This window comes from Protopterus annectens, chromosome 8.part0, assembly GCF_019279795.1.
Source record: "Protopterus annectens isolate FY-2018-M chromosome 8.part0, PAN1.0, whole genome shotgun sequence".
NCBI classification, from domain to species: domain Eukaryota; kingdom Metazoa; phylum Chordata; order Ceratodontiformes; family Protopteridae; genus Protopterus; species Protopterus annectens.
In genome coordinates, this window is record NC_056741.1 from 1,207,192,674 (window position 1) to 1,207,204,979 (window position 12,306).

Here is a 12,306-nt window from a genome sequence, read left to right on the forward strand (position 1 = left end):
TAAAAGGAAAAGCCTAGCTACGTACTGAACTAGTTGTATATGGGATCATTTATGTTACACCAGAAGAAATCACCAACCTGCTAGCTGACAAATTCAGCATAAACGTCACCCCCTCATCACCACCTACCATGTCCCAAAGCATACCTGACACTAGTCCTCTGCCTAATATCTCTAGAGAGCAGGTCATCTCTGCACTCGCCAAAGCTAAAAACATGGCCTCAGTGGGACCAGATAATATCCCAGGTTGTTTACTAAACAATCTAAAACAAGACCTAGCGGACCCACTTGGAGTTATTTTTAATCATAGCTTGAGAACTAGCTATGTTCCTGCAGAATGGAAAACAGGAACAGTACTCTCCCTGCACAAAGGTAGGCCATCAACCGACCCTGGGAACTACAGACCTGTAAGTCTAACCAACCTCATCTGCAAGGCCATGGAAAGAATTATCAAGGATCTTATCAACACGGACATAGGAGATCTCCAAATGCTGGACCCAACCCAGTTTGGCTTCGTTAAGGGTAATGACGCTTATTAAACCTGGTAGATTTCTTTGAGAATGTCACTAAAGCGATGGATGAAGGTAAGATATCTTAAGCTTGTCAAGGCTTTCGACACAATCCCCCACTCTGGCATCACTAAGAAACTCTCCCAGCTGGGGATAAACCCTTACATTACTAGATGGGTAGCCCATTGGCTCACCGACAGAAATGGCTCTGTCAAAATTGGTGATACCACCTCAACCAGTAGACCCATCACTAGTGGAGTACCACAGGGGTCTGTGCTGGGCCCCTTAGTGTTTTGCGTCTATTTCTCAGAAGTCCAGGCCAAAGTAGACAGCCTCTGGCTTAGCAGGTTCGCTGATGATTGCAAACTGGGATCAATTATTGAGTCCCCTAATGATGTCAACATATTACAAGAAGGCCTAATACAAATGAATGATTGCTGCCAAAGCCATAGTCTAAAACTAAATGCAAAAAAAAAAATTATTTATTATTCCCTTTGGAAAAACATAATTCTGTACAAATTACAATATTGACAGCACCCCCCCCCCCCGAGTTCCAACCCAGTGGTGCGTGACTTGGGAACACAGGTTGATAACAATTTGAACTTTGACTACCAAGTTCCCACAGTGGTAAGGAAAGCCTTTTATGTAGCATACCTCATAAGCAAGGGTACTTGACCCTCATCAGACCCCTAATAGAGTATAATGCACCCTTTTGCATGTACCTCACCAGACACCTGCAGCAACTGGAGAGACCTCAGAGGTTTCTCACTACAAAAATACAGGGACTGCAAGCCATGACCTAAGTGAACAGGCTGAAAGCCCTATCACTTTACTAGGCTGCTGAGAGGTGACGTGTGCCTGGCCTATAGGGCAGTCTCTGACCCTGCCCTAGTGGAAATGCTGCACATCCGCAAGTCAAATGTGAAAAGAGTCACTCACTGTAGGAATCTTAACCTAGCCTGTGACATTAACAGAGCATGTTGGAGATACAGATATGTCTCCCAGACACTGATGCTTTTCTGGAATAGACTTCCTGTTCATGTAAAACAGAGCTCCTCACTGATCCTATTCAAACACAACCTAGATAATTGTATGGGAGACTGGAAATTTACCCCTGGGGTGGCACCCATGTGCCTTATGGTCAGGGGTAGCAGGTGTTGATCACAGATTTGCCCTGTTTAAAAATTTGTTCTGCAAACTACCCACAAATAGCAAATGTGGATACTTGAGATTAACATGGGTAGGCTTGTAAAGGCTGTAGGGCCACTAGTCAAGTAACCTCCTATGAACATATGAATCTAAGTACCATGACCGGCATAGAGTTATCTCTAGTTGCCTCTCTGGTATACAGGATACTTCCAGTAGAAACGCTCAAACAATACACGCTGTTTCCTTATCTAGGTTGCCATTTCCTTTAGTACTCCATTGTTGTCCTTTTTCTAATAATTGCTTTCACCTGTTTGTCTGTTGCATTTCCTAGATGACTATTTTTGAACTCCCATTTGCCCTCTTTCATCCCATTTCTTCATAAAATGCTTCCATTTCTGCATCACCTGATCTTCTCTAATAGTTCACAATCATTATCCCACTGGTACCACATTCTAAGTAATATTAATTTTACCTTCATACCCTGTTAAGTTAACCTTGTGACCCAAAGTTAAATAAAATTACTTTGTCCTATTAACAGATATGTTACTAACACTTGCATATTTTCTCAGTGATAGCATTCCTGTATCAAACCTCTTATTATCAATGTTCAGACTGAGACAGCATGAATAATATTGTATAAAGATGAGTCTTCCCAATGTTAGCCACTCCTACTGTGTGAAAAATCTATATTGCAGTGGAATAATATAGTCCTTTAACTGGTTATAACAACTTAACTAGCTTGTGAGGACCTGAATCAACTCACATTTGTGTCACATACAGATCCCAAAAATATTCACTGCTGCAAACATAAACCAAATATGTGGTTCAAATTAAGTGCCATATTTATGCTTCAATATTATTTATGTAGTTTGTACTGAACAAATATTATAGTAGTAGATTCTCAATATTTAACGTTGAATCATTAAACATTAATATTAAACAAACATCTAATATTTGTTCACTGTCTTGACTGAACTGGTTTTCACAAATTTACTGAGGTACCCTTCAGTCCCATGACCTTAATTTGTTTTGTTCCATGAAGAACAGATCCTATCTGCTTAGTCTAGATGAGTTTTTTCAGTTACTTAAATCATGAGTAGGGACCATTCTATCCACTCTACCTGTCCGGACCTAGAAAACTTTTTTGATATAATTCTTCATGCTGGTATAATTGACAAATTGTCTCAATTAAACATTAACCAATACATTATCTGCCAGATAACCCACTATTTAATCAATAAGGTGCTCACAGGGAGGGTATGTAGCACTTCTTCCATACAGCAAATATCACTAGTGGAGTCTCAGGGATCTCAGTCCTGAGACCTTCCTGTTTGGCATCCACTTCTCTGACATAAAGGCAGACATCAGAAGCCTATGGCTAACTAAGTTTTCTGATAGAAGATATCTGGATTCAGTTATTAACTTCCCTGCTGACACTTAGATCCTCCAAGAAGGGCTGAATTTATCAACATCTGATGCACTGTTTGTTTAAGTTCAATGCCAAAAACATTGTATAACTTAATTTGGGAAATGACACCATCAAAGTACATACCACAAAAGTGGCACCCCTCTCAAGATGAACACGGGGATTAGAGATGCAGGCATTTATTGATAAAGAGATATCCTTTGACCACCTTGCAGTATATTAAATAGCCTTAAAACCAGTTTTAATGGTTGGGTGACTATTGACAAATTCACACCTAAGATATGTAGTATGGCTCTCGTTGACTGGGCCAGCAAATTTATTTAAAGTTTATCAGGCTGCCCTGGTTAGTTTTTTTTTCAGTGGTCTTCCAGCCTGGTAGCCTGGTTGAAACTATGAGCATTTGAACTTCTTCCAAACAGATTCATAGACTTCACAAAGCTACTGAGTCTTATGACCAGTTTTCCTTGCTAGTTCCTACAGACTGCACCTCCTTTCTCCAGGAAGACCACAACAGTCAAACCCAGAGTAAATTTGTGAAAACCAGTTCAGTCAAGACAGTGAATCAAACTGCTTGACATGCAGGGGAAGTTTATTCCAGACATTGGGGAGGTGTCAGTTTATAAACCTGTCCCTGCACTGTGCTTTATTTATCTATTGATGAAGATTTAGGTTCTTGATTCTAGCATTGGTGGAGCCATTGGACTTACAGAGTAACTACAGTATTGTATGACCATTTAATAAAAAAATAAATTTCTACTTTTAGGCGTGCTAGTTGTATAAACTGACTCATAGCCTAGTGGTTATATTGAATCTCAAATTATTAATAAATAACCAATTAACCGACTGATATCGCCAATATCCTGGCAGACAGGTTCAGCGCAAACTTCACCCCCCACCCCACCCCCAAAAGGGCCCATAACCATACCAGACGAATGTAGAGTCCCTGAAATCACAGACACTCAGGTTAAAACAGCCCTCTCCAAAGCCAAAAACACAACATCAGTGGGACCGGACGGTGTCCCAGACTGCATCCTACATGAGCTCAAAAATGAATTAACCCCTCAAATAAACACACAGTTCAAGCTCAGCCTCTCCACAGGCTACGTACCCATAGAGTGGCACACGGCAATGGTTATTCCGCTCCACAAAGGTGGAGCCACAACAAACCCCGGGAACTATCGCCCTATAAGCCTGACTAGCTTGGTCTGCAAGGCTATGGAGCGCATCCTCATGGAACTCATTAACAGAGACCTTGGGAACCTCCAAACACTGGACCAAACCCAGTTTGGCTTTGTTAAGGGCAGATCATGCCTCCTAAACCTGGTGGACATCTTTGAGACAGTTACCAAGGTTATAGATGAGGGAAAGGTGGTACACACAGCCTACCTAGACCTCGCAATGGCCTTCAACACCATTCCCCATTCTGGTATTATAGACAAGCTCACCAGCCTGAACATAAACCCCTACGTGACAAGATGGGTTGCCAACAGGCTCACGGACAGAACACACATGGTGAGAGTTGCGGGAGCTAGGTCCGACTCTAAACCGGTTACAAGTGGCATTCCCCAGGGCTCAGTCCTAGGACCCCTCCGGTTCGGCATGTATTTCTCGGAGGTAGAGGCAAGCACTGGAGGACTATGGCTGACCAAGTTCGCAGACAACTGCAAACTAGGAGCTATAACTGACTCTCCGGCTGACACAGACATCCTCCTAAAGGGTCTCACTGAGATGGATACCTGGTGTCAAAATCATGGCCTTAAGCTAAATGCTAAAAAGTGCATAGTCATCCCCTTTGGAAAAAACAAAGTACCCACAAACTACCACATAGGTGGTAGTCCCCTAAATACGGAAGATGTAATAAGGGATCTGGGGACCCAAATAGATAGTAATCAACACCTTTGAAAATCACATTGCCAAAGTGGTTAGAAAATCCTTCTACGTGGTCCACCTAATCACAAAAGGGTTCGCATCCAGATCAAAAGAGGTCATAGTGCCCCTCTACTCATCACTCATCAGACCCATCATAGAGTACAAGACACCGGCAACAGCTGGAAAAACCACAGAAGTACCTCACCAAGAAGATCACTGGCCTCAAACAGATGCCCTATGCAGCTCGAATGAAGAAACTCCAGCTGTACTCAGTTGCATACCACCTACTCAGAGGTGATCTCTGCCTGTCATACAAGGCCATGCCCAACCCAGAACTGATGGACATGCTCCACCTAAAGAAAACCTTATCCCCTCAAGCCACATGCTCTAGGGATCTAAACCTCACCACAACAATAAATAGGACATGCTGGAGGGAGAGATTTCTGTCTCAGAGACTTCCCATGCTTTGGAACAAGATTACAATCTACATTAGGCAGAGCCCCTCGCTAACACTCTTCAAAAGAAACCTTGATGAGTGGATGGGAAACAGAAAGTTTACCCCCGGGGATCACTTCAGTGGCTCTGCTGGACAGAGGCACAGGGAACTAATCTAAGGGGGCGGCGAAAGCCAACACATTCTGGCTAGGCTTATAAATGCCTTCGGGCAGATAGCCTAGTACCTACCTATGAACCTATAAATCAACATAACTTAGACAGGATCCAGCATTCTGCATCATTATAATCTTCTTTCTCTTTTGCAGTTCTTCATATTTTCAGCATCAAACCCATTCCTCTACATTTGCAGTGTTTACTTGATGTATTTTAATTTATAGACTGACACAGTAACTATTGACTCTTCTAATGTAAACAACTCTCTTGCTGAAGTTATTTAAAAAAATAAACAGAAAAATGAAAAATTCAGATGAGCTCCCCCTCCCACTTTTTTTTTAATTACTGCTCACTTTAGCTCCAATAATTCTAATGGGCAACCCACTTTCTTACTTCTTTTATAAACTCTTTTAAGTCACATCTCTCAGCAGTGATCAGTCTTCAGAAACATAGTTTAAAAACAATATCCCATCTCATATTGCTCACAGTAATTCATGATTAAGAAGTCTGTCATTCCAGCTTTCTCCTGCTGCATTCTATGAAAATCACTACCTTTTCTGATTGACCCCTGTTGCTCCAAACATTCTTCTAACATTTCCACTAGATTTCTAATCCACATATACACAGTCTCCATTACTTCAATAAATGAATATACTGGCAATTTTGGGTGATACTTGTATATTATCCTGTTGGAGAATGTTTGTATCATTGTACATTTTGCCCATTATCTAAGCATCAGTAATGCCAGACATGGTGGGCATTATTGGGTAAATAGAGGATCATGCAGGGGTGTTTTGAAGTCTGACTGTGCAGGCAGACTGTCTCTCCACCCCTGGAAGGTTCATTATTTACCCATAATGAATACCTTGGAGGGCATTATTGCACTTACAAAATAAACTAGCTGTTAAACTGGTTTGTACTTGGTTTAATAGCATATCATTTTGTTTTTATATCTTTGATGTAAAATACTTCCTCTGCCCATTGTTTCATAGCTCCTGTAGGATATGTAATTGCTGTTGAAGGATGTATTTGACATCCGAAATATGCATATATTACATTATGTAATAATTTAATGACTATACACATACACACATACTGACAAACAATGAATTTCATGTATACATGCTAACAGATGCAGAGGCAAAAAGATAGTCTCTCATAGATAAGTACTAGACTAGCTCCCCTTGTGGGCCATTTTTAAACCTAGCCATTTTCTCTTTTGTGCTGAAAATAACCTATCCCGTTTGGTTATAGACTGATCTTACCAATCCCATGGTCGATAATTATATATTACCCCTAATGAGAATAACTGGGATCATACCAAAGATAATTTGAGGGCACCTATACATGAGATAAAGCATTTAGGAACTGCATCTGCTTATTAGTAGTACAGGGGGCAGTTCTGGGGTAAATTTTGTCTTTCCCATCCATAGATGTAAGTTGTGCTTGAAAATGGACAAGGATGAACTTTGTTTTAGGTGGATGGGGAGTCTGTTCCATAGCAGTGGTATCCTCTGTTGCTGAAGAGATTTACATCCCTAGAATTAGTACTTCTGATGCCATTTGACTTGTTGATGTGCAGTAAATGCATCAGTAATGGATCAGATGTCTTGTATGCCAGACACTGGTCACCTCTTAGACTGTAGGATACAGAGTATAGTGACAGGGCTTTGAGTCAGTCCATGTAGGGCATGTTGGTTAGGCTTTGTATCCTTTTAGTAAAGTATCTCTGTGAGCATTCCAGTTGTTGCACGTGCCTGGATAGATACATACCAAAAAAGGCATTATATTCAATGATTGGCCTGATAAGGGCTGAGTAGAGAGGAAAAATGACATCCCTAGATCTAGACACAATCCCTTTGTTTATAAGTTGTGTGATATAGAAGGACTTTCTTACAAGAATAGACACATGTTGGTCAAAAGTTAGATTACTGTCCAAATAAGGTCCCAAATCCCAAACAACTGGGTCATCTCTTACGGGCCCACACACACATGCACATGCTCATGCCCAGCAATTACAGCTACTGTCTTAACTGTCTACACCTTTAATTTTGAAATGCTAGTAAATCCCCTTTAACCTGCATCCTGTAGTACCTGCCTACCTTCCTTTTTTGTGGTTACAAAATGAATCCAAGTGTTGTTTAAATTTGAAACATGTCTTGCAGAAGGATAAAACTCTTAATGTGTCCCAGATGATCTGTGTTTGATTAGCGGCACTGCCACTGGAGAGAATGGGAGTGAGCGGCTAATGTTACCGCATCCATCCTGGGAGAATGAAGACAGTGTAAGCTCACTGCAGTAGTAGTCATAAGAGCCTGTTGAACTCTATGCTGCAAGCAGGTACACTCCTTGGTTGGGAAGTTTCATGCAGCAATTGTGAAGCTCGCAAGGTCTCTATAGGGCAGTGGGGGTTAGGGCATTCTCCCCAGCTGCAGTGTAATGCTGCACCAGCATACTCAGTTTTCTCACTGACCCCAGATGTGGGTCAGGTAAAGCCCAAAGGAGGCTAATACAGGTCGAGTCGCCCTGGTGAACGAGGAGAGGAGCTAGTAGCAGCTGACTGTCATCTACAGGCAGGAAAAAATGTATCTTGCTGGAACTGTTATAATGAAGCTGTATTAAGATAAATAGTCTTGATACCTGCCATATAAACTGATGACCAAAGTGTACTTCATCTCTTGCTAATCCATAATGTATGTTATTATCTTTGTGACTTCACAGATTTTATCAGAACAATTAACTTCTATGTATTTTTTCTTTTTTACTTTCAGGAACAAGCCTTGCTGAAAGACGAATTTCATGAGAAAGCTGAGAAACTGGAAGCACAGATTTTGTCTCTTCAGAAAGAAAAGAAGGCAGCCAAGTCAACTTCCTTTTTATCTATAGCAATTAATGCTCTTGGAATTATTGCTTCTCTTGTGCTCCCAGGTCCAGAAGGAAAGATTATAGGAGTTGGTGCCAAAATCCTCTCTCAAATTGTGTGAAAAGGATTTTTTCTTGTCATAAGTTTGCTGTTGCTGAAAGTTATCTGCATAAGTATGACACCACTGGTACAGTGAACAAGAGTGTTCCATTTATTTCTGAAATTCACTGTAATAGTTCAACTTACCTGGGTATTGCTGATTTCCAGTGGGGCACAATGAGTAACAGGGGAGAAGGGAGTGTTTATGAAAAACATTCATAATTCTTGATCTTGTGACTAGTGTCCTGTTGTAGGCTGTCACCTTGGGAAACAGGATTGACCTACCTTTCACCTTGAATGGGAAGCTGGTGTGCTCTGGCAGACAATGACTGGGTTACAGGATCCTCACCCTGCCTCATGCTTAAGTGTATCCAGGATGGGGGGGGGGGGGCACTTGGTGTGCATACCCCTTAGGATCAGCCAGAGTCTTTCAGGAGGAGGAGCAAATGGTCCACCTAAGAGCTGGTATCAGGGGAAAATGGGTCAGTCACATAGGCTGAATAAAAATAAGTTAAAAAATAATAATTGTAATTATGTAGCAGCACCTAAGTGGTAAAAAGATAATCATGCAAAAAATGTACGGAGTCAGTGAAGAGAGCACAACAGTGCCAACTAAAAAGTTAGTTAAGCATATTTTGCCAGTGTCTTATAATAATGTGAATGCAACTAGAACAGTAAGGAGATGCACAGAAAGGATGCATGCAACACATGCAGAAGGAAGATTCAGGCAGTAGATCAGTGTGCTTTGTTAACAGGAAGGGATAGTAAGAAATGAGCATAGATTCAGTATGGCCAGAGAAAATTGTCATGCTTGTATATATACTGAATAAGTGGGTAAGCTACAGTTCATATAGTTGTTGTTGTTGTGTCTTTCGGCTTTTCCCGGTTAGGGGTCGCCACAGCGGAACTCCGGTCCGCTAATGATTGGCAGTAGATTTTTACGTGCCGAGTTGCCGGCCCTGACGCACAACCTTCAACGAAGGTACACCCATTCACGCATGTCTCCACACAGAAGACACTCTAGCTGAGAATCGAACAGGACAATGTCTTACAGTTCATATAGTGGGAGTTGGAAACTACACCTTGCAGTATTGTTGGCACAGGAGCTGGGAAACTGCAAGTAACCTTGTTAATGGTACAGATGCTACGTAACTGCAGCTGGCCCAGATGCTAGTACATGAGCTACAAACCTGTAACTGGCAGTGTTGCTGGTACATACACCTTGTGGTACTGTAACTGGCAGCAAAACTGACAGAACCATTATGGAAAACTATAACTGACAGTATAGCTGCATAAGTAGCATATGAAACTGATAGTTTACAACCCAAACTGAACAGGTGCCATGTGCAATTCAGACTTGGGGAATGACATCCTGGAGAAGAGACCAGAATGGCACTTTAGAAAAGGAAGGCATACTGCTCAACTTTCTCTAATTTTGCATCATATTTTTGCCCTGTCTCTTAATTTTTCTTTGATTTTCTTGTAATTTGCTGAAGATTACAGTTAATCAATAATGCCAGACATTAGAAGTTTCATAGTTATTGTTCAGAAAACCAATTTCTGTATTAGCTTAAGTGAATTGGAGTAATAATTAAAATTTGTCCCTGATTTGGGGCTTTTGAAACCCCCACCATCACCACCGCAACCACCGACAGTACTGTTACAAGCATGGATTTGTTTGCTCCACCCCCCACTGGCCCACTTATTCTTTTTCCAGTACTCCTTTTGGATGATTTCTGTTTGGCTACCTTTTAGAGACCTCTTACTCCCATACTTTTAAGAGTTGTTGATATAAATGATGAGACACAAAATACTGTTCATCAAAAAGTGCAGCAAAAGAATTAAAATGAATACACTAGTGACTTGAATGCTGGCACAGTCAGTAAACTGTCTGAGAACAACCCTTGTTGCAGCAAGCTAAATACTTGTTGAAGCAGAGGAGGGAGGGCCTAACTGTAATTATTATAATGCCACAAACAAGCCAGCTCCCACAGTAAAAACTCCAAAAAATCACAAAGCCAAATAACTGAATAAATAAAAAAACAGGAGGAGGTAACACGAAGCGATAGGCAAACTCCAAAAAAATAGGTCTCATGGGGGTTTCTCCATTCATTTATGGATCTTTGGTAACCCATACAAAATGGGTGCCACTGGACAGGGAACAGGAAAATAATTAAATGTATCAAAATCAGTATCTGTCATTGCCTGTAGGTCAAAGATCGAAACGTTTATATTACTTATCATTCTCTTCACTTTCATTGTAGATATTTCCTTAGAAGCATGACGATCAGATGGAATAGCATACGTTGTTTCCAAATAATCAGCCATATTCATTAAAACAATTGCCTCTCCCTTGTCTGCTTTTTTAATTATATCATCATTATCCTCCAGTCACCGTAACACCTTACAATTACTTAAAATTTTTTTATTTATTCAGTTATTTGGCTTTGTGATTTTTTGAAACAAATGAATATGTTTATACCATATAGCCACCCTGTAGTCAGTGCATTTTTATGATCTTTGTGAATTATAATTATATAGATATTACATTGATGGAAAGAGTTTTAGGAAGTATTATAACATCTGTTGAGGAACGTAAGGGGAATTCTTTGAACCAATGTCAGTTTCTGTTTTTGTGCTTTTGATGTAACTTTCTTTGCATGCCACTCCATATTGAAGTCTTAGTCAAATTCATGTAAACAAAGTTAATACATCAGACCACGTGTGAAAGGGTTCATAAGTAACGGTTACTGTCAACATATAATCTAGTTATCTCCCTTAACCCATGTGGCTTTTTTGTAGACAGAACTACCTCAATTAAGGTTTTGACACAGAATTTTGAAAATAATACACTTCACTATCATTATAAAATTTGACAGAAGTTGCAACCAAACCTTCCTTTCATCAGAGATTAGTATAAAGGACTTCATTGTTTGCATGTTAGTGTAGCATATTCTTTTATCATGGCTCCTGCAGATCACTAATAATTTCATTAAACAGAAGACATTCCAGCACTGATCTTGCTCCATCAGCCATGGTATACTTATTTGGTGCTGACCCACTTGTGTAACACAAGGCTGGATCTCAAAAGATCCAAGCAGCACGGAGTAGGCTGCATGCATGCCCAGAAAAAACAGCTGGCCTGATCTGCTGACATTGACAGATGAGGCAGTGGCATGAGTGAGCCATGCAGAAGAAGGTTATTCGGCCATACAATCAGAAGCAGTATAAATATCCAACATCTGTGTAAACTATCATGTGAGCGATCAGTGTATGATCAATGTGTGATTTGCACTAAGAGAACATAATTCAGTTCCACAACATTTGGTGCAAATGAATTATTTTTACATATTCACATTGTTGTACATTAAATTTGTTGGACTAGTATATTGGAGTGCAACCATATCATCTTCTTCTGGCTTTTCCCGGTTAGGGGTCGCCACAGCGGATCACCTGTCCACTCATGATTGGCAGTGGAGTTTTACAGTGTCGAGTTGCCAGCCCGGCACCCAACCTTCCACAGAAGGCACATACACACTCACACCTAGGGCCAATTTAGAGTGTCCAATCCACCTACAGCATGTCTTTAGGATGTGGGAGGAAACTGGAACACCCGGAGGAAACCCACATGACCACAGGGAGGACATGCAGACTCCGCACAGTCTAAGTACCATTTTCAACCACAACCCAAGTGCAAATACAGTTACAGAGACAGCAGAAATGACAGTCATTCAGTAACAGAAAACACAGTAATTCAGTTGCAGAAAATCACAGGTACATAGAAA

The 12,306-nt window shown here is 40.8% G+C and overlaps 1 protein-coding gene across 2 annotated transcripts in view; it reads left to right on the forward strand.

Annotated features, from left to right (window-relative positions):
• The window catches only part of LOC122809310 (guanylate-binding protein 1-like), a 668,410-nt gene extending 656,384 nt beyond the window's left edge, over positions 1 to 12,026 (forward strand). For both annotated transcript variants that reach the window (XM_044080706.1, XM_044080705.1), the window contains one exon: positions 8,331 to 12,026. In XM_044080706.1, coding sequence (XP_043936641.1) covers positions 8,331 to 8,543 — 213 coding nt within the window. In that variant the 3' untranslated portion in view covers positions 8,544 to 12,026. The remainder of the gene's footprint in view (positions 1 to 8,330) is intronic.
• The last annotated feature ends 280 nt before the right edge of the window (positions 12,027 to 12,306 follow it).